The sequence below is a fragment of the Ascaphus truei genome, chromosome 1, assembly GCF_040206685.1.
Source record: "Ascaphus truei isolate aAscTru1 chromosome 1, aAscTru1.hap1, whole genome shotgun sequence".
Classification (NCBI taxonomy): Eukaryota; Metazoa; Chordata; class Amphibia; order Anura; family Ascaphidae; genus Ascaphus; species Ascaphus truei.
The window spans coordinates 539,892,449-539,919,626 of record NC_134483.1 but is presented as its reverse complement, the minus strand read 5'-3'; the positions used below and the strand labels follow the sequence as shown (position 1 = coordinate 539,919,626).

General features: G+C 46.5%; 1 protein-coding gene across 1 annotated transcript in view; it reads left to right on the top strand.

Moving 5' to 3' along the window:
- Positions 1 to 26,768, top strand: part of CYP26B1 (cytochrome P450 family 26 subfamily B member 1) — a 45,686-nt gene extending 18,918 nt beyond the window's left edge. The window contains exons 2-6 of the mRNA XM_075573243.1: positions 1,509 to 1,733; positions 16,399 to 16,674; positions 18,730 to 18,885; positions 21,236 to 21,517; positions 23,901 to 26,768. Coding sequence (XP_075429358.1) covers positions 1,509 to 1,733; positions 16,399 to 16,674; positions 18,730 to 18,885; positions 21,236 to 21,517; positions 23,901 to 24,293 — 1,332 coding nt within the window. The 3' untranslated portion in view covers positions 24,294 to 26,768. The remainder of the gene's footprint in view (positions 1 to 1,508; positions 1,734 to 16,398; positions 16,675 to 18,729; positions 18,886 to 21,235; positions 21,518 to 23,900) is intronic.
- The last annotated feature ends 410 nt before the right edge of the window (positions 26,769 to 27,178 follow it).

Below are 27,178 nucleotides of genomic sequence, written 5' to 3'. Positions count from 1 at the left end.
CCTCCCCCTGCCGGCAGTTCCCCTCTCTTCGCGCCCCCTCCCCCCCGCTTACCTCGGCTCCGGTGTCGGCGTCATGACGTCACATTGCCTTGCCATGATGACGCGTCTCCAGATGCCGCCGGAGCCAAGGTAAGTGCAGTTTACAGAGGCCTTCGCCTCTTCACCGGCACTTAATTTAAGTGCCGCCGGGAAGCGTGCAGGGCCTCTGTAAACCCCGCGCCCCCCGCAGACAATCTCGCCCCCCCAGTTTGCACACCGCTGATTTTAAGTCACTATGACCACTGCTTGTACCAACTCAAATCAATCACAAGTTCTGATGAATGCCTCTTCAATGTGAATGCGAGACAACCAAAGGTGGTACTGTATGTGCAACAGTATAATTGTGTAAGGCTGCGCGTATAGTGCCCGCGATGGATGACGTCATCCGTCGCCATCACCACCCGCGAAAGTTGTATTTCGCTTTGCAGCGATGTTGCTAGCGACCCGCCATTGATTGGTTCAGAGGCTGTCACATGTGGTGACAGCTTCTGAAAAATCAAACTTGACCGGCTACAAAATTTTTGGTCGCGACGTCGCTTCTGTCGCGCTTACTATAAGCGCTTGCGATGGCGACAATGCACTTGTTTTGGAGCGACGTCGCGTCACTGTCGCCGGGACTATAAGCGCGGCCTAAAGGAGAAGCTCTGGGTAATATGGGATCGGTGTACTGGATGTGTGAAGCATGCGTAGAATGAGTGCAATGTGTATCCAGTGACGGGTAGGTAGACCTGAAGGCTTGCACCATTAGCGCACTATTGCTTGTCTGGGGGAGGAAGGTCTTGAGAAAATAATGAAGATCTCTCCGCACACTTCCAATCGCTCTTTATCTGGGAGAGAGTAGAACTGAAAAGAGCTTCAATCTCCAGATCATCTATGTGCCTGAGGTGTTTGTGTTATAACCAGTGCCTTTCCTCTCAGTAGTAGATGTTTTAGTAAGGGGAAGGGGGCAGTTGAGGTATGTATGAGAAGTAGTTATCTCTAGGGAGGGACTGTGATGATATTTTGGATGTTATTCTGTTCTCAAGATCAGGGCTACTCAGAGGAACCTCCATGAGCACCTTCCTTCTCGTCCCTGCTCTACAGCTCAGAACTTGGCAAGAGGAACGTTGCATCCCATCGTACAGACATTAAATGTTCCAGTTGAGGTGACATGGACCTCTGAGTAGCCCAGCTCTACATACAAGACAATAAGCCAGTTGATAGTGTGTGACAAACCTGTGACACCCTATTTGAACTACAAACATCAGCGCTTTATGTAGCTTTTGAGCTGGTGTGATCTACCCAGAGAGGCGTCAAGAGGTGCAGGCCAGTTACTGAGATAAATAACAACCCCCCCCTCCCAGATGGAAATGTGGGTCACTAAAATACACCAGCAGTCTGACTGCACTCGCGGGGGAAATTGTATTTGTTTTCTTTTTCTTTTTTTCCCCTCTCTAAATGAATGAATCGCTGCTCTGTTTCGCCTGCAGGGCTCAGCTTTCCAGTCGTCCCGGAGAGAGAAATACGGCAATGTGTTTAAGACCCACTTGCTGGGCCGCCCCTTGATCAGGGTGACGGGAGCGGAGAACGTCAGGAAGATCCTGATGGGGGAACACCACCTGGTGAGCACCGAGTGGCCCAGGAGCACCCGCATGCTGCTGGGACCCAACAGCCTGGCTAACTCCATTGGGGATATCCACAGGCACAAGCGGAAGGTATGTATCACCAAGTCCACCGCGCCCCCTACACAGCCCCCCACAAAGGGTCACTTGTACCAGCTGCTTTTGCTTTGCCATTTTTTTTATCCTGATCATTGGGAAACCCTTCAATGGTTTTCTGTTTTGGGGAAATAGCGTCATATTCATGGTTCCTTTTAAAATGGTAGTAACTGGGTTGTAACTCAGCCCCAGAGAGGTGTGATCCCCCCCCCCCCCCAACTAGCCTCTGATGAAAGCAGTAGATACTGGTCTTTGTTGTGGTGATTCTCACCGTTGGACTTTGTGGTTTTCCAAGTTTATTTTCAGCGATGCCAACCCTCGCCACCCTTCCAACCCAGCGGCGTTCCACTCCAGTCCCCAAGATCAGGTTAAAGATATCCCTGTTTCAGCACAGGTGGGTCAAGCAGTGGCTCGGTCAAAGAATGAGCCACCTGTGCTGAAGCGGGGACTTGTTGAGCCACCTGTGCTGAAGCAGGGACTTATTGAGCTACCTGAGCTGAAGCAAGGGTTGATTTTATACATATGTGCTGAAGCCACCTTGCTTGAGCCACCTGCGCTGAAGCTGGGATATCTTGAAAATCCGACCTGTTGGTAGCCATTGAGGACTGGAGTTGACCCCCCTTGCTAACCCACATGATGGGATAAAAACCTCAACGTGTGGCCTGCGGATGGGTGGATGTCCCTCTCCTGGGACAGCAAAATGGCCCCAAATAAATAGAAATTGAAGAGATCAAATACAAGTATTTAACCTTTAATCGTAATAAACCCCAAATAATAGGGCACAACTAGAAGCTTAATGGCCTGGCTGGGTTACAGGCTCTTGGCTGCTCTTTTGTTGACCAATTGGGACATTTATTGTCCAGTGATATTTTGTTCCAGAGCTATTTTTACATGAACAATTGCGTTCGGACAAGTCTCTGCCCGGCAACAGCAGTTTATTGGGGTTGATGGCGTTGGAGTACATGAAGGCAGGGGGGGTTCCCAACTCCAGTCCTCAAGACCCCCCCAACAGGTCAGGTTGTAAGGCTATCCCTGCTTCAGCACAGTTGGCTCAATCTGTGGCTCAGTCGAAGAGCCTGCTTCAGCACAGGTCTTTGACTGGGTCTTCGATTGAGCCACCTGTGCTGAAGCAGGTGTATCCGGAAAACCTGACCTGTTGGGAGGTCTTCGGGACTGGGGTTGAGCCCCCTGTGTTGAAGCTGGGCTTAGGGAGAGGGAGCCTATTCACTAAACTTTGCTAAGTGATTTATCGCTTGTGCACGTTCCAAGAGATTTTGCACGTGTAGCTATTCACAAAACTTCGATAACCGGGCCAAATCGCCTGAAAACGGCTTTTGAGCGAGTGTTGGCTCTCTTGCTATTACAGCCTGTGCGCATATGCTATTCACAAAGCTCCGAGAGGCACATCGCGGGTTATACACTCGCATTTTTCTCTCTCTCGCTACATAAAAGGTTGGCGAGATGGTAATCGCGATTTGCATCATACAAGAGTTTATTTTATTTCTACTAAATAGGATTGAATCCGGGGGGTCTCCGAAGTTGACCCGCATTCATTTCAGCTCCGGAGACCCCCCCCGGCTTCAATCCTAGATAATCATTACCTTTGTGGCTAACCGCAAAGGAATGAAGGGGTTAACTCCTCCTGCAACCCTCTTGCAAGGCCTAACCACCCCCCTGGGGCAACTACAAGCTTCATCGGCCCCCTCTACCACCAACAAACCGAGTAAAGCTATTTAACACCTTCAGTACCTTAGCTGTTACCACTAAGGGAATGAAGGTGTGTTTTAAATGTAATAACACAGTATTGAAGCTGAACAGCCTTAATTTCAGGTCTGGGGACCCCCTGCTTCCCGAGGTACAGGCCTCCGTAGACACCTATCTCCAGCAAGTTTAATTCTCCCATGTCACGTGACCGGGACATTTAAACTTACAGGAGATACTGACACCCCATACCGGGGCCTGTAACTCGGGAAGCAGTGGGTCCCCCGACCTGAAATTAATGTGGTTCAGCTCTGAAATTCAAATAAAACCAGTGTAAGAGCTGTGCAGGGAGATGCAGCTTCTCTCTGTGCAGGGAGATCGCCTGTAAGAGCTGTGCAGGGAGATGCAGCTTCTCTCTGTGCAGGGAGATCGCCTGTAAGAGCTGTGCAGGGAGATGCAGCTTCTCTCTGTGCAGGGAGATCGCCTGTAAGAGCTGTGCAGGGAGATGCAGCTTCTCTCTGTGCAGGGAGATCGCCTGTAAGAGCTGTGCAGGGAGATGCAGCTTATCTGTGCAGGGAGATCGCCTGTAAGAGCTGTGCAGGGAGATGCAGCTTCTCTCTGTGCAGGGAGATCGCCTGTAAGAGCTGTGCTGGGAGATGCAGCTTATCTGTGCAGGGAGATCGCCTGTAAGAGCTGTGCAGGGAGATGCAGCTTATCTGTGCAGGGAGATCGCCTGTAAGAGCTGTGCAGGGAGATGCAGCTTATCTGTGCAGGGAGATCGCCTGTAAGAGCTGTGCAGAGAGATGCAGCTTATCTGTGCAGGGAGATCGCCTGTAAGAGCTGTGCAGGGAGATGCAGCTTCTCTCTGTGCAGGGAGATCGCCTGTAAGAGCTGTGCAGGGAGATGCAGCTTCTTTCTGTGCAGGGAGATCGCCTGTAAGAGCTGTGCAGGGAGATGCAGCTTCTCTCTGTGCAGGGAGATCGCCTGTAAGAGCTGTGCTGGGAGATGCAGCTTATCTGTGCAGGGAGATCGCCTGTAAGAGCTGTGCAGGGAGATGCAGCTTCTCTCTGTGCAGGGAGATCGCCTGTAAGAGCTGTGCTGGGAGATGCAGCTTATCTGTGCAGGGAGATCGCCTGTAAGAGCTGTGCAGGGAGATGCAGCTTATCTGTGCAGGGAGATCGCCTGTAAGAGCTGTGCAGGGAGATGCAGCTTATCTGTGCAGGGAGATCGCCTGTAAGAGCTGTGCAGAGAGATGCAGCTTATCTGTGCAGGGAGATCGCCTGTAAGAGCTGTGCAGGGAGATGCAGCTTCTCTCTGTGCAGGGAGATCGCCTGTAAGAGCTGTGCAGGGAGATGCAGCTTCTTTCTGTGCAGGGAGATCGCCTGTAAGAGCTGTGCAGGGAGATGCAGCTTCTCTCTGTGCAGGGAGATCGCCTGTAAGAGCTGTGCTGGGAGATGCAGCTTATCTGTGCAGGGAGATCGCCTGTAAGAGCTGTGCAGGGAGATGCAGCTTATCTGTGCAGGGAGATCGCCTGTAAGAGCTGTACAGGGAGATGCAGCTTCTCTCTGTGCAGGGAGATTGCCTGTAAGAGATGTGCATGGAGATGCAGCTTATCTGTGCAGGGAGATCGCCTGTAAGAGCTATGCAGGGAGATGCAGCTCTCTTTGTGCAGGGAGATCGCCTGTAAGAGCTGTGCAGGGAGATGCAGCTCTCTTTGTGCAGGGAGATCGCCTGTAAGAGCTGTGCAGGGAGATGCAGCTCTCTCTGTGCAGGGAGATCGCCTGTAAGAGCTGTGCTGGGAGATGCAGCTTATCTGTGCAGGGAGATCGCCTGTAAGAGCTATGCAGGGAGATGCAGCTCTCTTTGTGCAGGGAGATCGCCTGTAAGAGCTGTGCAGGGAGATGCAGCTCTCTTTGTGCAGGGAGATCGCCTGTAAGAGCTGTGCAGGGAGATGCAGCTTCTCTCTGCAGGGAGATCGCCTGTAAGAGTTGTGCAGGGAGATGCAGCTTCTCTCTGCAGGGAGATCGCCTGTAAGAGTTGTTTGCTCTAGGGCCATCTCACTCATTGGGAATGTCAGTCATTTGGCCACCTCTCGCTGTAGGCACTAGTTTGGAGTGAGCACGACGGGGTGTTTGGAGGACAACATCACCCATTGCGAAGAAGACCTTTCACTCAGCAGAAGATAGTCTCTCTCACGGGAAGTCCGTCTCACGCGTGGAAGGCAGCCTCATTGGTGGGAAGAGAGTCTCATTCATTTTGGGTGCGCCTTACTCACGTAGCAGCCGCCTATACTGGAAGGCAGAATCAATCCTAAGGAGTGAGCGTTAGTTAGCGTTAGTGGTGCTCATTTTGAGTGGGCACTCATATACATGCGTGCTGGCCTCTTTGGCAGCCAAGGAGTTAAGCTAAATCGGCTGCTTTATGCTGGGATCGTATGCACGTGCATGGCGAGGAATAGGCGATTACGTCCCATCACTGCAGTGGCGTGGGCAGCAGCGATGGGTTTGCTGACCCCGAGGGGTTAATCTCAGCCCTGTATTCTGGCTGGGGGTGAGATAGTGACCCTCCCACTCCCCCTCTGAAGGACTCCGTGCCTGCTTCTGTGCGAATGCCGCTTGTGGCACACGTGTAGCGAGAACTTCTGTACGGTAACCTCAGAGCAGACCCCCTCCTCTCCCAGCCCGCACTCTTAAAGGGGCAATACCACCTAAGGCCAACATCCAGCTTTGCGATAACTTCGACTGCGCGGGTCTTTCTGGGCGTGAACTGGGCTTAATGGGGTTCTTTTGTCGTTTTAAATGACCCTTTGTTTAGGTCACCTTTTAACAGATATGCTGTCATATATAAAATGATGTCTATATCATTAGTTTCGTATATATAGCGTTAACAGTATATGCAAACGCTGCACATAGAATTTTGCAGCCTAATTTTGGTGGCCTCAAGGTCACCAGGCAAGGTCACCAGGAGAGGGGGCATTGTTTCCGAGTCCGTACTTGGGCCACTGGGGATTTTACCTGTATTTTTGTATTCTCTGCTCCCCCAATGATCCTGAAGTTATTTTATTTTTGTCTCTGCGCTTCACTATATGTGTGTTATCTGAATTGTACAACACAGAAATGACCCGGGCCCTGAGTGAAAGAGGCAATCCAAGCAATTAAAAAATACAAAAATGTTTTATCTTTTTTGTTTTGTTTTAATATATGCAGCCTTTGATTGAAAAATAATGACCTAAGCTGCCAATCGATTCGTTCTCTCGTGATCGATCAGCAAAATCCTGCTTCCTAGGGTTCACTAAATGGCTGCCTTTCAGTTTCAAATCAATCATTCAGTCAGTGCAGCTACAATGTATTCTTATATTACAAAGGTAACATTATCTATTGTTACAGTTTGCAGCTCAAACTGGGGGGAATATTGGCAACAAATTATCACAAACAGGAAAGTGTTACAAGGATCGTGCACTGTTGGAAAGTGTTTAAAACCTTCTATAGAAATCACAGGATTATCAGTAAACGCATTTAAAATGACATTGAGTTGAATTTCAAAAAAGGATTATCTAATACTACAGAACTGATTTATTAAACAAAAAGCACACGTAGGATATTGCTTGGATTGCTCCTGTAAGCATGATTTAATTTCCTATGCTTAAATAAAAATAAAAATGTTGAGTTGTAAGTGTTCCACCCAAATGCCAAACTTACATCAGAAAAACTTGCATAAGACAGACAGCCCCAGCTGCTATCAGTTGATAATGTGCGCGTCACAAGGTAGCTGCAGTACTATGTCTGATAGATGCTACATTTATGCTTTAACAACAGAAATTGAATGACATATTACAGTATATCGGTGTTTTTCAACCAGGGTTCCTAGGCACCACTGAGTTCTAAAGGGTTCCCTGTAATTTTTAGGTCATTTTAAAATTGTACCAAATACAGAAGAATTTACAATGCATATGATCTCAGATGCGCTATTAGAGGGGTTTGGGGTTCCTTACAATGCATTTAATCTCAGACGCGCTATTAGAGAGGGTCGGGTTTCCTTACAATGCATCTGATCTCAGACGCGCTATTAGAGAGGGTTGGGGTTCCTTAAAATGCATCTGATCTCAGACGCGCTATTAGAGAGGGTTGGGGTTCCTTATAATGCATCTGATCTCAGACGCGCTATTAGAGAGGGTTGGGGTTCCTTATAATGCATCTGATCTCAGACGCGCTATTAGAGAGGGTTGGGGATCCTTACAATGCATCTGATCTCAGACGCGCTATTAGAGAGGGTTGGGGTTCCTTATAATGCATCTGATCGGAGTCACGCTATTAGAGAGGGTTGGGGATCCTTACAATGCATCTGATCTCAGATGCGCTATTAGAGAGGGTTGGGGTTCCTCAGAATTTCACATAGGGTTCCTTAACTAAAAAAAGGTTTGAAACCACAGTATTATATTGTAGTTATTTTGGGGAGGCACTGCCTTTTACGATTCCCAGTATCAGCTAGTGTTCTTGGGCAAGTCATCTAAAAATTAGAGTGTAAGTTGTGGGGGGCAGATCCTTTTGTCAGAAAATATCTATATAAGTACTCTACAATGCTATTTAAAGAACCATTAATAAGATATGATTTTTTTTCTGTAAAAAAGAGGGAAAGGTTGCTCAGTGTTTCTGAGGACCCCAATGTGTACACGGTGACACTTATCCCTGTGCTGGCCGTCCAGTTTCAAGGTCAAAAAGAAAGCAAACGGCGTCCCTTGCAAGCCTGCATCACGACGACAATGTTACGAGACAGAACTTCATTGGGTAACATGGGAATTCCTGCCCCCAGGGACTTTACAATCTCAAGCGGTTAAGCAAACGTGACAGATGTGGTGAGTGTCAAAGTCTCTCTCTCTCTCTCTGAGCGTAATTAGGCGAGAGGCTGAAAATAGCAATTCTCCGTAGAACTGGTTTGTCTTCAGGGACCAGCCTGATTAAGACTCCCTGTCTCCTGGATGCCAGAACACGCAGTGTGGGATGTCAAGTCAGGGAGTTACAGTATCTGCAGGTCTCTTGTAAATCAGTTCACAGCCGCAATGGAACGCTCCACCCAAACGCTGCAGGGAGAGAAGCACAGCGCCAGACAGGCTCAAGCCAGTGTGCTATTCTAAACCTGCAGGGGCACCGGCAAGCACGTATCTGACACCCCCGCAAAAGCCAATGGGTCGAGCCTTTTCCACATCAAGATGCCCAAAGCGAACACCCTTTGTGACAGCGAACCAGTTTTCAAGTGCAGTCCCACCCGGCAACGTCAACTTGGAGGTGTTGCAAAGGGGAAAGCGCTCAGCCACACAACACACTTTGTGGAGACCATAACTTTGAAACCGGTTTGGTAGCTTTTTCAGCTGACTACGAGTAGCACGAGAATAAAGTGAAAATACAACACATGCTGATTTTCATTAGGGGTAATTAGGGGCTTCGTGGGGGGTGGGGGGGGGGAGTAAATGCGCAAGCAGGTACAGCCACAGAAAAAGGATTGTTAACAGGTTACATCAACAATGAATTCACATGGGAGGTCAGGGCTACACTCAGCCCTTGCACGTGTTGTAGACCCCTCCAGCACACCATTGTCGTCAGTAGCATTTCAAGGATTTGAGGTACATTGACACTATTTGTCATGTCCCTTGTTAGCAGTTTCTCTGCTTTTACAGTGTGTACTTGGTAAACTTCTCTGGCGCCGGACACAATATCTTGTACCGGTTGTGAAAGCCGGGTGCCAGAACGCATGGAGAGAAGAGGGCACCCCCCCCCCCGGGCATCCCCCCCCCACACACCCCCGGAGGAAGTAAACGCGACATTGGGGCTGGATCTAGGAAGGGTTAGAGCGAGAACGCGACGTTCATTAAGGTTGTGCCTTAGAGGCAAACATGTGTACCTCTCATTAGCACCAAGTACGAAGGACCGAAGCCCCACATCTCCAACACTGCTCACCAAGAACCACACAAAGGGGGCTGGAAGTGATCCCTGGGAATACGAAACAGCTGTCGGATAAAAAAAGAAAAGAAGGAAAGGTTACGACTTGTACCGACTTTAAATGAATCTGCGACTGGTCAGGGCGAGGAGGAGTGCCTGCAGATATGCAGATTTCACACGTCTGGGGTCATTGTGTGACCCTTTCTTTCTTTGAGCTCAGGTATTTTGGTTCTGGTTTAACACACGTTTTAAAAAAAAAAAAATGGTGTAGAAGAGCTTTTAGTTCAGTTGAAGACTGAGCCACCTGTGCTGAAGCAGGGATATCCTGCAAACCTGATCTGCTGTTGGCCCTTGAGGACTGGACTTGCCCACCTCTGGTGTGGTAGTACTGTAGGTGTTAGGGCATTGAACCTCCAAAAAACAGAGAATCTGTGAAATGTTGGGACAAAACAAATGGGTATTTATGCCAATCAGTGACGTGAGACTGACAGCACATCGGTAAGAGTGGGCATGTCTGGGTGATATACAGGAGACAGAGAGAGTATGGTGCATTTGACATAGCAAAGAGAACAGTGGGTTAAGCATTGCTGCTACCGCCACTTCAGTACGTCCATGAAAATCCTTTAGAGACTACAGTGGAACATTCCTCTTAAAAGTGAGTGTACCTTTTTAATGCACATCTTTATTACCCTAGAACTAAGCCCTGGCACAGAACATCATGCACTTTGTAGAATGTAAATCCCTCTTCTGATGTACATATATATCCCAAGGGCTTTTACATTTCCATGGAGGGCGTAAGAGAAATCATTCATTTGTGCTTTAGCTTCCCACGTCAAAGATACAGGTGCTTTCTCCACGAGGCGTTTTCATGGACAGCACCTGAATAGTGTGCAGGGCTGAAACAGCCTGTTTTTATTCTCTTTCCCTCGTGGATCAGAGCATTGTAAGCTGGTGAACATGCAGATATATGTTGCTGATGAACATGCAGAATACCTTAGTGCGTCCCCATCTATGGAAGAACACGTTTTGATCTTTGCTTTATTAATAACTAGCTGAAAGTACCCGACGGTGTTCGGGGAATTCTAAAAAAAAACAAAAAAAAAACCAATAAATAAATACCGTGATTTATAAAGGGATAATTACATTATTTAGTTCCTTAATGCGAAATCCCCGGCTAACACCATCACCATTCCACCCATCATAGTTTCATTGCCTCCTGGGTCCTGAAGTGTTCGATAGAGCGCCTCTAATGCTTCGTGTTTGTGGGACATTGTACTCTTGTCCCAAACACTGTTGAAGAACTTTGGCCGCTCCTTTGTTTTCGCTTATGTTGCAAACGGGATTTTCAGAGTGACCAAGGTTAAGTGGTAGCTTGAGGGTTGTGTGATGGGATCATGCCATTTGTGATGTCATCAGTTATGTCATTTGTGAATTGTATTCAAACATAGACAAAAAAAAAACCCTGCTCCTCGATCTCATGAACAATCATGCAAAATTTGGCTACGATATCTTATGAGGTGCCCCAATGCATCGCCAACAGGCAAACAATTCTATATAGAATAAATATATAGTAGATTTAGTGCTGTCAATGCACTCAGCTCTTTACACATAAGTTCGGAGGGACATGGAGCCACTGACCCAGAGAGCTTACAATCTATATTGTGGTACCTAAGGCACTGGGAGATAAAGCCCAAGTCCACAGTGAGAGCTGACACCTTAATTTAACCAGGTTCCTTTGCTTGACAGTCTGTGTCACCACCTAGCCACTGTACGTGTTTGCTTGGCACTATTTGAGATGATCATCTCTTGGCGGCAATGTTTGAAGGTAATTTTCTCTGCTTTTGTGCCCTGTGCAATTTGCAAAAAGGTTACACATAACAATGGAAAGAGTTTGGGAGGAATTACCTGATGCCCATATTATAGCTGGATGTTACAAGTAGGGTTGCCGGGTGTCTGGTATTGAACAGGACTGTCCTGTATTTAGACACTCTGTCCAGTAAAAAATGAGAGGTACTGTAATACTGGGCATGTATGTGTATACCGGTATTACCCCTCTGGGCATATATGTGTATACCGGTATTACCTCTCCGGACGTGTATGTGTATACCGGTATTACCCCTCTGGGCATGTATGTGTATACCGGTATTACCCCTCTGGGCGTGTATGTGTATACCGGTATTACCTCTCTGGGTGTGTATGTGTATACCGGTATTACCTCTCTTGGCGTGTATGTGTATATCGGTATTACCTCTCTGGGCGTGTATGTGTATACCGGTATTACCCCTCTGGGCGTGTATGTGTATACCGGTATTACCTCTCTGGGCGTGTATGTGCATACCGGTATTACCTCTCTGGGCGTGTATGTGTATACCGGTATTACCTCTCTGGACGTGTATATGTATACCGGTATTACCTCTCTGGACGTGTATGTGTATACCGGTATTACCTCTCTGGGCGTGTATGTGTATACAGGTATTACCTCTCTGGGCGTGTATGTGTATACCGGTATTACCTCTCTGGGCGTGTATGTGTATACCGGTATTACCTCTCTGGGCGTGTATGTGTATACCGGTATTACCTCTCTGGACGTGTATATGTATACCGGTATTACCTCTCTGGGCGTGTATGTGTATACCGGTATTACCTCTCTGGACGTGTATGTGTATACCAGTATTACCTCTCTGGGCGTGTATCTGTATACAGGTATTACCTCTCTGGGCGTGTATGTGTATACCGGTATTACCTCTCTGGGCGTGTATATGTATACCGGTATTACCTCTCTGGGCGTGTATGTGTATTCAGGTATTACCTCTCTGGGCGTGTATGTGTATACTAGTATTATCTCTCTGGGCGTGTATGTGTATACCCGGTATTACCTCTCTGGGTGTGTGTGTATACCGGTATTACCTCTCTGGGCGTGTCTGTGTATACCGGTATTACCTCTCTGGGCGTGTATGTGTATACCGGTATTACCTCTCTGGGGGTGTATGTGTATACCGGTATTACCTCTCTGGGTGTGTATGTGTATACCGGTATTACCTCTCTGGACGTGTATATGTATACCGGTATTACCTCTCTGGGCGTGTATGTGTATACAGGTATTACCTCTCTGGGCGTGTATGTGTATACCGGTATTACCTCTCTGGGCGTGTATATGTATACCGGTATTACCTCTCTGGGCGTGTATGTGTATACCGGTATTACCTCTCTGGGCGTGTATGTGTATACCGGTATTACCTCTCTGGACGTGTATGTGTATATCGGTATTACCTCTCTGGGCGTGTATGTGTATACAGGTATTACCCCTCTGGGCATGTATGTGTATACCGGTATTACCCCTCTGGGCGTGTATGTGTATACCGGTATTACCTCTCTGGGTGTGTATGTGTATACCGGTATTACCTCTCTTGGCGTGTATGTGTATATCGGTATTACCTCTCTGGGCGTGTATGTGTATACCGGTATTACCCCTCTGGGCGTGTATGTGTATACCGGTATTACCTCTCTGGGCGTGTATGTGCATACCGGTATTACCTCTCTGGGCGTGTATGTGTATACCGGTATTACCTCTCTGGACGTGTATATGTATACCGGTATTACCTCTCTGGACGTGTATGTGTATACCGGTATTACCTCTCTGGGCGTGTATGTGTATACAGGTATTACCTCTCTGGGCGTGTATGTGTATACCGGTATTACCTCTCTGGGCGTGTATGTGTATACCGGTATTACCTCTCTGGGCGTGTATGTGTATACCGGTATTACCTCTCTGGACGTGTATGTGTATACCGGTATTACCTCTCTGGGCGTGTATCTGTATACAGGTATTACCTCTCTGGGCGTGTATGTGTATACCGGTATTACCTCTCTGGGCGTGTATATGTATACCGGTATTACCTCTCTGGGCGTGTATGTGTATTCAGGTATTACCTCTCTGGGCGTGTATGTGTATACTAGTATTATCTCTCTGGGCGTGTATGTGTATACCCGGTATTACCTCTCTGGGTGTGTGTGTATACCGGTATTACCTCTCTGGGCGTGTCTGTGTATACCGGTATTACCTCTCTGGGCGTGTATGTGTATACCGGTATTACCTCTCTGGGGGTGTATGTGTATACCGGTATTACCTCTCTGGGTGTGTATGTGTATACCGGTATTACCTCTCTGGACGTGTATATGTATACCGGTATTACCTCTCTGGGCGTGTATGTGTATACAGGTATTACCTCTCTGGGCGTGTATGTGTATACCGGTATTACCTCTCTGGGCGTGTATATGTATACCGGTATTACCTCTCTGGGCGTGTATGTGTATACCGGTATTACCTCTCTGGGCGTGTATGTGTATACCGGTATTACCTCTCTGGACGTGTATGTGTATATCGGTATTACCTCTCTGGGCGTGTATGTGTATACAGGTATTACCTCTCTGGGCGTGTATGTGTATACCGGTATTACCTCTCTGGGCGTGTATATGTATACCGGTATTACCTCTCTGGACGTGTATGTGTATACCGGTATTACATCTCTGGGCGTGTATGTGTATACCGGTATTACCTCTCTGGGCGTGTATGTGTATACCGGTATTACCTCTCTGGGCGTGTATGTGTATACCGGTATTACCTCTCTGGGCGTGTATGTGTATACCGGTATTACCTCTCCGGACGTGTATGTGTATACCGGTATTACCTCTCTGGGCGTGTATATGTATACCGGTATTACCTCTCTGGACGTGTATGTGTATACCGGTATTACCTCTCTGGGCGTGTATGTGTATACCGGTATTACCTCTCTGGGCGTGTATGTGTATACCGGTATTACCTCTCTGGGCGTGTATGTGTATTCAGGTATTACCTCTCTTGATATAGTGACCTGAGCGGCTTGTGGGGCAGCGGGATTTCCCCGAGCGGGGAGTGACCAGGGCTGCTGCTAAGGGGCTGGGCAGCTTCCTCCATCCTGATTGGCTGCATTACTTAGCAGCAACCAATCAGGATGAGGTGTCAAGAGCCTGAGGGTGGGGCCAAGGAGAGGAGGAAACAGCATGGAGCAAAGAGAGGTGTGTGTGTGTGTCTCGAGCATGTCTGAGCCATTCACCATTGTGTCCAGTATTTTTGGAGAAGCCGCCCTAGTTACAAGCCCGGCACCCGTTCCCTTCATTTCCCCCTATTTCTGTCAGCAACATAAATAAATGAAAAACATTAGCCAAAAATATTCTGGCGCCCACACGTGGCATTTCCTGTGATGTCCCCGGAGAGTTTAAGGATTGGTACTGTGTGTGCCGTTTATTTGGTATTTTCCAAATGGGGCAAAATGAGAGCAAAGTGCATTGAATAGACCTCCCCACATGAAGCTTTTGGATTTGTACGACCTAGCATTTGGCCCCAAAACATGTCGGCGTTCCGTAGACTCCAGTGGAATAGATTTGAAATAGATTAATCGTGGCCCGAGATATCACTTCAGGTAATGAAGAGCCTGTAGGGAGAGCTATTCATAAAATGTACACTAGAGGGCGCAGTGCTTATATTTTACGGAGCTCACACTGCTGAACGTTCCTTATCACCGAGGTTCCTTGAGAACTAGTTTACTGGCGCTGCACTTCTGTAACCCAGGCTGTGCTGAAATAGCTGTGTAATGCGGCCTGCATTAACTTAGAGGAGCCCATGTTATAATGGACATGAAGCACAAAGTGATACACTGCGAGTGCTCATTTGCATGTCATTACCCAGAATCCCTGGCTGCAGTGGAAGCGCTGCATGCTAAGAGATAATGGGGAAGGGCAGGGTTGCAGACCTGTTTGAGACGTGTAAATGAGCTCTCACGTCTGATTTTTATTTGCTGCAATGATCCTTAAATCGTTCATTTAATTTCCAATCAAAGCGCTATTGTTGCTAATATGACAACATATTATTGTACTGTACAATATACCATTGATAGGTCGCCGGGATGGGTTTTTTTCATGTCTTTTGCACCAGGGAACGCCCATTGCAATAGTTTGCATGCGTCTCTCTCTGCAGTGTACTGGGTTAAACAAGCAGGGATATTATCTTACCAAACAAACCCTAGCAAAGTGTGAGCATTGTGAGGCCGGATCTCCCGCCAGGAAAATCTGACATTTTCTTACTGGTGCTGACTGCTGGGGAAATTCTCAGATTTACACATTTTTTAAAAGGCCATTTGCTTGTGTTTCTTACTTGTCCAGACTGACAAGTTTCCTCTCTTTCTTTCTTCATTTGGTCCGTCATGTTGCAAGAAGTTGAACTTTACTTTGGCACGCGTGTGGGAGCCCTGGTTAGGTTGCACACTGGTACCGGGTACTTGCCAGGCTGCTGGGATGGCAGTCTGTGCCTGGGATTTGAAAGCCTCATTTCCGAGCAGGCCTGGAAACCCTTATTGTACATCTCTGCATTAAGGAGGGTATGATCTAAAGCAGGACTGGCCAACCCTGGTCCTCAAGGGCCACCAACAGGTCAGGTTTTCAGGATATCCCAGCTTCAGCACAGGTGGCTCAATCAGAGGCTCAGTCCAAGATTGAGCCTCCTGTGCTATAGCAGGGACTGATTGACCACCTGTGCTGAAGCAGGGATAGCCCAAAAACCTGACCTGTTTGTAGTTGTTGAGTACTGGAGTTGGCTACCCCTGATCTAAAGCAGTCTGTGTATTATTTCCTGATCACTGCTAACCCACTTTAGCGCAGAACGTCTTGAGTCCTTTATCATCAACATATCTAAGAGAGTGATTCTCCACCAGTGTGTCCCGACCCCTGGTCAAGCGTGTCCCACGAATGTATTGAATCGGATATAAATAGGCAGGATGACATGGACTGGCATCCTTAAGTTAAAAAGAGGTAAAAAGACGAATTAAAATACATCCAGGCATAAAGAAGCACGGCTTCAAATGAGCAGCAAGGGTGTCACATGTTCTTCAAATGTCAGCCGGGGGGTGTCGCATACGTCATGGGTTGAGAACCACCGATCTAAAAGGGTAACAGCAAGTCCACATTCTTAAACTGCAATTACTCTTCTTTCAAAGGTGTTTTCCAAAATCTTCAGCCATGAGGCGTTGGAGAGCTACCTACCGAAAATCCAGTTGGTCATCCAGGACACCCTTCGGATCTGGAGCAGTAACCCAGAGCCCATTAATGTCTACTTCGAGGCCCAGAAGCTGACCTTCCGCATGGCCATCCGAGTCCTGCTGGGGTTCCGCCTTTCTGACGAGGAGCTGAACCAGCTCTTCCATGTGTTCCAGCAGTTTGTGGAAAACGTCTTCTCCTTGCCCGTGGACCTGCCTTTTAGCGGGTACAGGAAGGTAAGTCATGTTGGCATGTTAGACTTACTATGGTTGCCTCTGTAGATTGAACACTGGCAGTGCACCATGTCTTAGACCAGGGGTGGCCAACTCCAGTCCTCAAAAGCCACCAACGGTCAATGACTGAGACCACTGATTGAGCCACTTGTGCTAAAGCTCAACCTCACCTGTTGGAGGCCCTTGAGGACTGTAGTTGTCCGCCTCAGCCTTACTAACGGTTGCTAAGCTTTAGTGAACATTAATACAATCCATACAAATGTCCTGACTGCTTAGGGAACCACAGAGAATTGCAGGCTCCTAAAAGGCAATTTCTCATGTTTCTTACTTCTTCAGGCTCACAGATTGATACTCATTGTTTGGTCTTTTGTGAAAGAGTGTAATGTACCTGAGGGGCTCAGCATTCTCAGAGTGGCCGAGCAACCAGGAATGTGGTGGAAGGCTAGGTCCAGGCTGGATGTGACAACCTCAGTCCCGAGCAAGCTTCACCGTCCTGGTGGTAGGGGCTTACTGAATGGACATGAATTGGTCACTAAGGGGGTTATTCTAAATCTGCCAATGTGGCCGTTCAGCCGCTTGCAGACTTCAAGAGGGATTTCCAGCTCTAACGGCCACTTCAGCAGATATAGAATAAGGCCCTATTTAGTGAACATGGGCCCATTTTTAGAGTGGCATATTCTACACATACAATGAACCTTTAGAGTCTGCGAGTGGTCAGCAGCACACAGCTTTCTGAGGCACTGTTGGCCCCTGAAGCACTGAAGTAATGTAAAGATGAGTAACGTGAAGTCCTGACATGTTATGCTGCCAGAGGCCTCCGTCTCCCTAAAGATGATCTAAGCAATATGTAACACTGAGATTGTCATACATGTGTATACCAGGCCGTCCAGAATTTGGCACTAAGAAATAGGTGCACTTTACTACTTCCGCCCACCTGAGGTGGAGTGCACCGTTTTTTACGGTATACAAAAATCCTGAAATATTTCTCCCAGAAAAAATATATTATTCTATATTTCGCTTGAACGATTTCCGCTGATGGCTAATGGTTGAAACGGATTAATTGTGAGAATTTTGGATTAAGGCAGATACCATTTAAGTCATGGAATTTTAAGCCTTTTTTGTTCTACCTTCACTTTAGCAATGCCTAATCTCTGAATGGGTTTTAGGGATCTGTGACTGGGTTTTAGGGATCTGTGAGCAGTGTATTCTAGTCTGTTTAATTTCTGATGCCTCGTAAATACTTTGGTGAGCAATTCTTTGTATTCTGTGTACTATCCGCCATTGAAGGTTTTCAAGATCTGTCTTTATGGTCTGCTTACGTAAAAGAAAATGACCAAGTACAAAAGCAAAAATGACATGTAAAATACACGTTTTACTTTTACATAATCACATATACATTGTGTGTGTGTGTATGTATGTGTATATATATATATATACATACACGCACACACACACACACACACACACACACACACACACACACACACACACACACACACACACACACACACACACACACACACACACACACACACACACACACACCCCCGGTATCCGACGGCCTGCTTTCCGTCAAATGCCTTATCCGACACCAGCAGTCTGCTGGACGGATTATCCGACGTCAGAACAGTTTATCTGCCGCTCACCGCCGTGGATTAACATGGACCGACAATCCGTTATCCGATGGCGGTTTGTGGGGCGCATTCTGTCGGATGATATATATAATATATATTAGCAGGCACGCCAGGTCTTGTGAAAAAATGTGTCTAACGGTATGTAGTGTGGAGTATCCATAGCCAATGTTTCGGTCCATGCAGGGACCTTCACGCCGCCATGATGAAGAGCCTTGCATGGACTGAAACGTTGTTTATAGTTACTCTATACTAAATACTGTTCTTGACCCCTGACCATTTGCGTGAAGTATTTCTGGATTATATATCAAAAAAATTCAGATCTTCCAATTCAGAAGTCTAAAGCCAGCATCCTACTCCAAATGTCATACTTGAGTTATGCTTACGGCTCTTTATGAAACTATAGCCTCTTCTTCTTCTCTTATAGGGCATCCGAGCCCGTGAGACCCTGCAGAAAAGCCTTGAGAAAGCCATCCAGGAGAAGCTGCAGAACGCGCAGGGTAAAGACTACGCAGACGCCTTGGACATCCTGATTGAGAGTGGGAAGGAGCATGGCAAAGCACTGACCATGCAAGAGCTGAAGGTAACATCACAATCCTACTTTCACTACTCCCTTTAAATGTATCAGTTGGGTATGAGATGACCATGCAATAGCTGCATTTTATATATGTATTTGTTAATCATTTTTCCTTCTTAACAGTATATATAGCCTTTAGTTACAGGAGCTAACCCCAGGAAAACGGCCAAATAACATCACAATGCTATTTCATCTACTCCCTCTTAATTTATCAGTTGGATACTGTAAGGTCTGATCTTTCACGCCAAAATGACCACCATAGCCATATATCTGACCATTGCGTATAAAATGAAAATGGAGCCCTATTTCTAATTGCTTTTTGGGCAGAATAACAAAAACAGGGAAAATAAAAAGTGACGTTTATAGATTTTTTTTTCTCTCTACATGTCCTGGTCCATAATTGTAGTATATCTGCAGTTTAAACATTAGCGTTTGAGAGACTGGGACAGGCGCGGGGAATCTGTGTGAGTCATGTGGATGTGTGAGTGTTTTGCCTAATTAAAAACACTCCACTCCAGGGCTTGTCTGCATACCTCTCACCGCATATAGCATCCTCTCCAATCTCGCACACAAGGCAAGCCCTTTACCGAGGAAACATTTTGCAAGGGTTCAGACAAACGACGAGCAACTAAAATGCGTCCCTTGTAGCTTCCTGGTGCATCTGAAGACGAGACTTGGGAGGTTGTGACTACACCTGTCACATATTGGCCTATTCAATGAATCTTATCTTCCTTGCCAGCTTATAATGCTCACCTGTAGGCCTTGCTGCAAAGTCAGTGGGGCAAATCAGAGACAGCTGTGGTATTCTTTGGGAAGTCTGCCTTTGTCCTTTAGTTTCCACTGTTGGGTAGCAAATAGTAACACATGAGCTAATAAGTACAGTAAAAATAACAAAAACTCTCTTAACACTAATAAAGGAGCTACATTCAGTACTGATTATGGGGCTGGGCAACAGGTCATGTTAATTGTCTTTTTGAAACCAATAAGAGAACACACAGTAAAAGGTCCTGATGAATAATTGGCTCGGCCTTCATACCATCAAAAGCCTGCAGTGAAAGTTCTTGTAAATAGAGGGATTAGCCAATTAATCCTTACAAGCTTCCCCGTCTTTCTTTTCCTTGTGAGGCCCACAAACTGGGAAGAAGCTCGGAGTCCTGGAGATCATGCACGGTCTTGCCTGGGAGGACGTGCCCAAAAGCTGTTACGCCACTAGTTACTCATGCATGAGAACTGTTAGTTCACAGCATTGGAAACAGACACCCGCTTACATCATATGGTGATAATGGCAATGGAATCAATGACATATCAACGAGCCATGCCCAAGCCACTTGGCTTCTGTCCAGATTGTATGTTAACGGCCCTTCCAGACCAAGTACCCAGGCGGCTTGCCAGTTTGATCGTTGCTAGTGCTGGATGCATAACCTGTAGATGCTCTTTTAATGCAGGAAGGGGTGGCTTTAGGGGTACATGTTTGTCATGAAAAGGTGCCGTTGGTCCAAAACGTGAGAAAATCACACGCATCCGCTAACAATATTAAGAAATGTGTATTCATTGGTTTTGATTGTATTTACCAACTGTTTAATTGACCGTAGCTAGAGAAGATTGTGATTAGCAGTTATTGGGTCATTCTCACTTTGATCGTGAGAATTAGACTGTGGTTGGACTAGCCAATTCTAGGTGAGAAGAGTGCAGGAGAAGGAAAAGGGCTGGGTGGACAAAGAGGCCCCTATTGGTACCTGTCCCCATGGTCTTTGCCCACGCGTATTTTTGGAGGTCCCCGCAATTCCTTTCAACCATACCACTTGTCAACTCTCTGGGGCAGGGATTCCAGCAGTGTTTTCCAGGCCCTCCTCCAGCATTGATTAGGATTCCTTGACATGTCTGGGAAATCTGTGTGCGATATGTAGGTACACTCTTGAGTATTTGGTGCCTTTACCGCAGCCACCTGTTTTTTTTCACTGGTGGTCTCCAGATGCGGGGGTGCTCAACTCCAGTCCTCAAGACCCCCCCAACAGGTCAGTTTTTCAGGATACCCCAGCTTCAGCACAGGTATCAGTCCTTGACCAAGTCTCTGATTGAGCCACCTGTGCTGAAACTGGGGTATCTTGAAAAACTGACCTGTTGGGGGGGTCTTGAGGACTGGAGTTGAGACCCCTGTCCTGATTCACGACCACTACTGTCTTACTGCAGGAAGTATTTATCCCCAATATACCTGCATACTCTGGTATACACAAAGGTCTCATAAGTCCATGTGATCATCAACTCACAGGAAGGAAGCTTCCAAATGGCAATGGCTGCTTTCAATGCCTAACAATTCCCATTGTGACCCCATGCGTACCTCTCTACCACCTCCCAGGACGGCACCCTGGAGTTGATATTTGCGGCTTATGCCACGACGGCGAGTGCCAGCACCTCCCTGATCATGCAGCTCCTGAAGCACCCGTCCGTCCTGGAGAAGCTGCGGGAGGAGCTGCGCGGGAACGGCATCCTGCACAACGGCTGCGTCTGCGAGGGCGCCCTGCGGGTGGACACCATCAGCAGCCTCCATTACCTGGACTGCGTCATCAAGGAGCTCCTGCGTCTTTTCAGCCCCATCTCCGGTGGCTACAGGACAGTGCTGCAGACCTTCGAGCTGGACGTGAGTATGAGACGTGTAGACATCAGAAACAATAGGTGGCCCTGGATCTAGTAGGACGTGAATGCCGTGAATGCCGGCCCCGCAGACTTTACTATCTGGACGTAGCAATAATGATCATTGTTTGTGCTTGTATAGAGCCGACAGTGTATGTAGGAGAATATGGAATTACCCAGTATACCGAGGCTGCTAACAGGTAGTGCACACACTTTATGGCAACTTGATTGAAGAGAGACCCAGCAATGATTAATGAAACAATAAGCCTCCGGTATTGAAAACAGGGAGTTGGGTAATAGTAAGCCGGATAGAGGTACAGGGGGACACCTCCCTAAGGGGCGCCCCCAAGTAAATCACAGCCCGGCACTAACCGCCTCAATAATCTCCCTGAAATACCGCGTGGAGGTTAGGAGTACTCACGAAAAAGCCGTCCCTGTTGGTGCAGGGAATTCTGCAGCGGCTTCCTCCTCTGGTGTAGCTGGCGTCAGCGTGCTCCTCCGGAAATGATGACACAGGAAGAAGGGGGTAAGATGGTCCGTGGTTCACAGCAACTTCAGCAGCCAACGCATGGATGTCTAAAAAAACTTTATTGATCGCTAGCAGCAAACATCAGGCAACCACTCTAACATGTTTCGTCCAGGCTATGGACTTTTTCAAACTTTGAAAAAGTCCATAGCCTGGACGAAACATGTTAGAGTGGTTGCCTGATGTTTGCTGCTAGCGATCAATAAAGTTTTTTTAGACATCCATGCGTTGACTGCTGAAGTTGCTGTGAACCACGGACCATCTTACCCCCTTTGACAGTGTATGTAGCAGGCACAAATCTCTTCCCCGTAGAGCTTACAATCTATGATTTTGGTGCCTGAGGCATAGGGAGATAAAGTGACTTGCCCAAGGTCACAAGGAGCTGACACCAGGAATTGAACCAGCCTCCCCTGAGTCACACTGAGTGTCGTTGTTTTTCGGCGTCACTGAGACACTCCTTCAGCCCATAGTCCAATATAAATGCCGGCCTACAGTTGACCGGTCCAGTTTTGGTATCTGGGAGCATTTTCATCTCTTGCTGCTTTAGGGATCAAAATCATATTGTCAACACGGAGACACTGTGACACTTGTTTGGTCCAGAGGCTTCTAGACAGCTTGTTTATGTTCTATACTAAGACATCTCAATTGTTTACATTGGCATATAACGCTATCATATCAGGAAACTTCATTGTATGTATAATCTCTTTGCCGACAGGGATGAAAAGAATGGAGGAGGTTCACTTTCATTCTGTGGAGCTGTCTTCCAGTGCTCAGGCAGATTTAGGCTCTATTCATTTGAATGAGGCTGAGATCTTCCCAAGCAAGGGGAAGACACCTTGACAGCACATTGAAGCGAACTTTATGCAGTTAAACCTACTGACACAAAATAAGAGCGATCCAATCCCTAGTTAAATAACTGTTGATATGCATTCCACACGCATTAAGTATGATTAGGGCAAAGTGAGATATATTATAACCCAATCACACTACAAATGCAATAATATCTGCACGGCCTTGCATAGAATGAGTCACGCGGATGGAAGGAAAAGCCTCTTCCTAAATCATACCCCGGTTATATTGTGTGCCTGAAACCTTTCAGAGTAATTACAGGGTGATAAATCTCTCCCTGCCCCATCCTTTTTGTGAGTGCCGAGAATGTACATAGTACACAGTATCGTCATACTGCACAATACAGAGAGAGTGACTGGCACGCTGCACACGCCCATAAATCACAGCAAAGATCATCATAATATACACACGGCTGTTTTCTTCATTCTTCTTCCTCTCCGTTCAGCACAGGTGGCTCAGTCAAGAGCTGCACCACCTGTGCTGAAGCAGGGATATCCTGAAACCTGACCTGTTGGTAGCTCTTGAGGACTGGCGTTGTAGAGTAATACAGAAAGCAGTGTACAGACGGCTTCCAATACATCATGCTGTACTGTAGCACGGCAGTAACAATGTATCCTTACCACCGTGTGCAGAACTGGAAGCACAAGCATCGGGCTCATTTTTGGTGCTTTAGACAATTTGATACAATATTTTTTTCCCCATGTTTTTAGGCACCAAAACATATGGGATTAGTTATGAAACTGCAATAGTGCTGATCGTGGCACTTTTGCACAGAAACTCCAATAAAAATCAATGGGAGTAGTTGAACGACAATGCCTTGCTCGGCACTCTCCCAGTTTAATAAATAACCCCCACAAAACTATAAATAATTTGGGCAGAGTTTGCTGAAGCGGTATTGGCGGATTACGTTATGTTGTAGGAAAGCATGCACTAGTTCTCCACATCATCTCGATGTCTTGCATTTTGACCATTGGTGGAGATTACTTGATGACCAGATTTTTCTTAACCTCCTCAGGGTTTCCAGATCCCCAAAGGCTGGAGCGTTTTGTACAGTATCCGAGACACCCATGACACCGCTCCGGTCTTCAAGGACATAGATGTCTTTGACCCGGACCGCTTTGGGCAAGACCGCAACGAAGACAAAGATGGCCGGTTCCATTACCTTCCATTCGGGGGCGGAGTACGGAACTGTTTGGGAAAACACCTGGCCAAGCTTTTCTTGAAGATCTTGGCCATCGAGTTGGCCAGCATGAACCGGTTCGAGCTGGCTACCAGGACTTTCCCAAAAATCATGCCCGTCCCCGTGGTCCACCCAGCCAGTGAACTGAAAGTCAGGTTCTTTGGACTCGATTCCAACCAGAACGAAATCCTGACAGAGACAGAAGCTATGCTGGGTGCGACCGTGTAGCCTTCAACTCATCTGCTTTTTTTTAAAAAACAAAAATTCCATCCAGGAGAAGGCAGCATGGGAAATAAAGACACAGGCAAAATCAAAACAAAGAAAAATATATCCACAATACTAACTTAAATATACCGAGCCATCAAACAATGAATATATTATCTCTGTGGAATGCTTAACTTTAATATATTAACACATACAGGACACATTAAGTGAAAACAAATTAAAAAAAAAATATGGATCCGGGGACCTATGATCATGAATCCTGCTGCAGCAAGGACACGTGGAGAACGTCTGTGGGCAAAGGACTTCAAATAAGGATTTTTGGGGGACCTGGTTGGTCACACTGCCGTGTGATTCCTGCGATGCCTCCAGCATTTTGGGGAGGCCTTCACCTAATCTTGATGTTTCTTCCCTGCTCCCAACAGCTGTTTCCACATTGTTACAGACATCAGGGATAACAGGGTTTGCTTTCTGTTGTTTCTAAACCTGCCTTATTTTATTTCCAAATGTTTATTTTTTTGTTGTTGACTGAAGCTCATAATCACGGGTCAATCGTTGAGTGTTTTTTTTTTTAGGGATAGATTGTGACAACCGCCGATAGAGATGTGGCTGTTTAAAGATGACAGAGTTTACACTTTGAACATCAAAGACACACTTATGCCAGAAAGCAGGATCCAGCCAAGTCACTGGATGGACACAATGCTTTTCCAATAAGGCTGAAATAATCCCAGATAAAGCTAAAGGTGGACACCACTGATAGATTTTCTTCCGTGTCCCATTTATGGGCAGACTGTGTGGTCCTTATCTGCCATCAATATCTATATGGTCAGGACATGAGCATTAATTATATATAAAATAACTATATTTCCAGCACTAGCTGATGACCACGTCTGGGCAACCAGAATTCAAAAGAAAAGGCACACAATTTAATGTAGTTAGGTGCAGTCATAGTACGGATGTATGTGTCATTGTTACTAATAAAGATGGAATTAATATATATTTTTAGTTCGTGCTATCAGTTCACAGAGCTGTATACAGTAAAACGGTGAACCCACCCAGCTTCATTTTAATTACGTGAAGAGTACTGCGAGTGACTTGCCCAAGGAGCTCTAACCTCAGAGGACAGTGCCTTAACTACCAGGGTTCTCCTCTTTCCTTTTTCAAAGCAGACCAAAAGCAAAAGAAATACATTGATGCAGCCTAATACTGTTCAACCGTCAATGGGTTCTGCTGCATTTACACACCATGAGCCAGGACATTAGTATGTGCCGTAGCCTACACACATGTATTTAGAGATGGTCCATTAAAACATCTGCCTGTCTTGCCTTCTGTGTGTCTAGTACACACAGGTCACTGAGACTTACATACGCTACACACCTGTTTTCATTGTTTTTTTACCCACCTTTTAGGAGATCAGAAGATTAACGGAAGAGAACACATTATTTTATATTGGAAAAGTTGATAATGCCCTTGTGTGACCTCGTTGCCTCTCCATCACTATGTCCTGTACATTGAGTAAAATCAATAGTTTCATCTAAGTCCCAACGCTGCTTTCGTAGCCAAACTGACACTGAGACAGTGGAGAGAAGACATCTGTGCTGTGCTCCTCACATCTTCTTTGACCACCATCGTAGTCTAGGAACAGTACATCTTTGCTATTCTCAAGATGATTAGTGAGTAAACGAGGAGCACATCTTAGATGTTTAACCATCCAAACAATGTATGCTAACTCCTGAAATGTGGCTCACCTCCTTGGTTGTGTACAGCTATAGTGGTCACATTTGGTTGTACATTTCCCTTGTTGGGCAGAGATCTCTCTGTTCTTGCTGCATACGGGCAAATCATATTATCTCTCTTCCATCTCTATTGGATTTATCAATTGTTGGTTCGGTAATGAGGTACCACAATATACAGTATGATGTTATGGCAGAAAACCCATTGTTTTTGATGCTTGAAGGAGATGACTGTTTCAGTAAAATAATCTGGTAATATAGTAGGTTCAAATTGGTGATGGTCTGCCTACCAGTTTTCTTGAACATACTAAACATACAGTATCAGGTTAACCATTTGCTGGCACGCCTCTCTTGAAGGCAATTAGGTAGTTGGGGTTTGACTGTATCTCAATCATTTTTATAGAATGTAATTCTGATGACTTTATGGTAACCCAAGTTAGTTACACAAAAACATTGTTTAGGAACAAGCACTCCCAAAGAAAATACAGAGAGACATGAAAACTCACACGCTGTCTGCAAACGGGAACATGTATTAACAAAAAAGTAGGATCTCAGGCATATGAGGCTATTTTGTCCCACTCCTTCCATGTTTCGGGACTTACTGTCCCTTCACAACTTTCCCTCTTCAGAGCTATTTATGTTGAGGTAAGAACATTCTATACTCAAATGTTTAAATCTGTAGACCTGGGGGTAGCCAACTCCAGTCCTTAAAGGCCATCAACAGGTCAGGTTTTACGGATATCCCTGCTTCGGCACAGGTGGCTCAATCAGTGGCTCAGTCTTCGACTGAGCCACTGATTGAGCCACCTGTGCTGAAGCAGGGATATCCTTAACCCTGACCTGCTGGTGGCCCTTGAGAACTGGAGTTGGCCACCCCTGCTGTATGGCTTCACATTTTGGTCAATACTTTACAAACAGACCTGCACATTACACCTCTAACTGCATTCTAAATGACAGATCATTGTTGCTCGGCAGAGCAAGCCCTTGACATTTTCCTTGCAGATGCCCAAATCTGAAACAAAGCCGTTGTAAAAGGTGTTTGTCTTCTTCAGACGGCACTAATTAAGTATTGTCTAAAACTATTGTCCCACGAGGGCCTCCGTGTGTCAGAGACAGATTGTATTTTCCCTGCAGCGAGACTGGACTCAATAATACCAC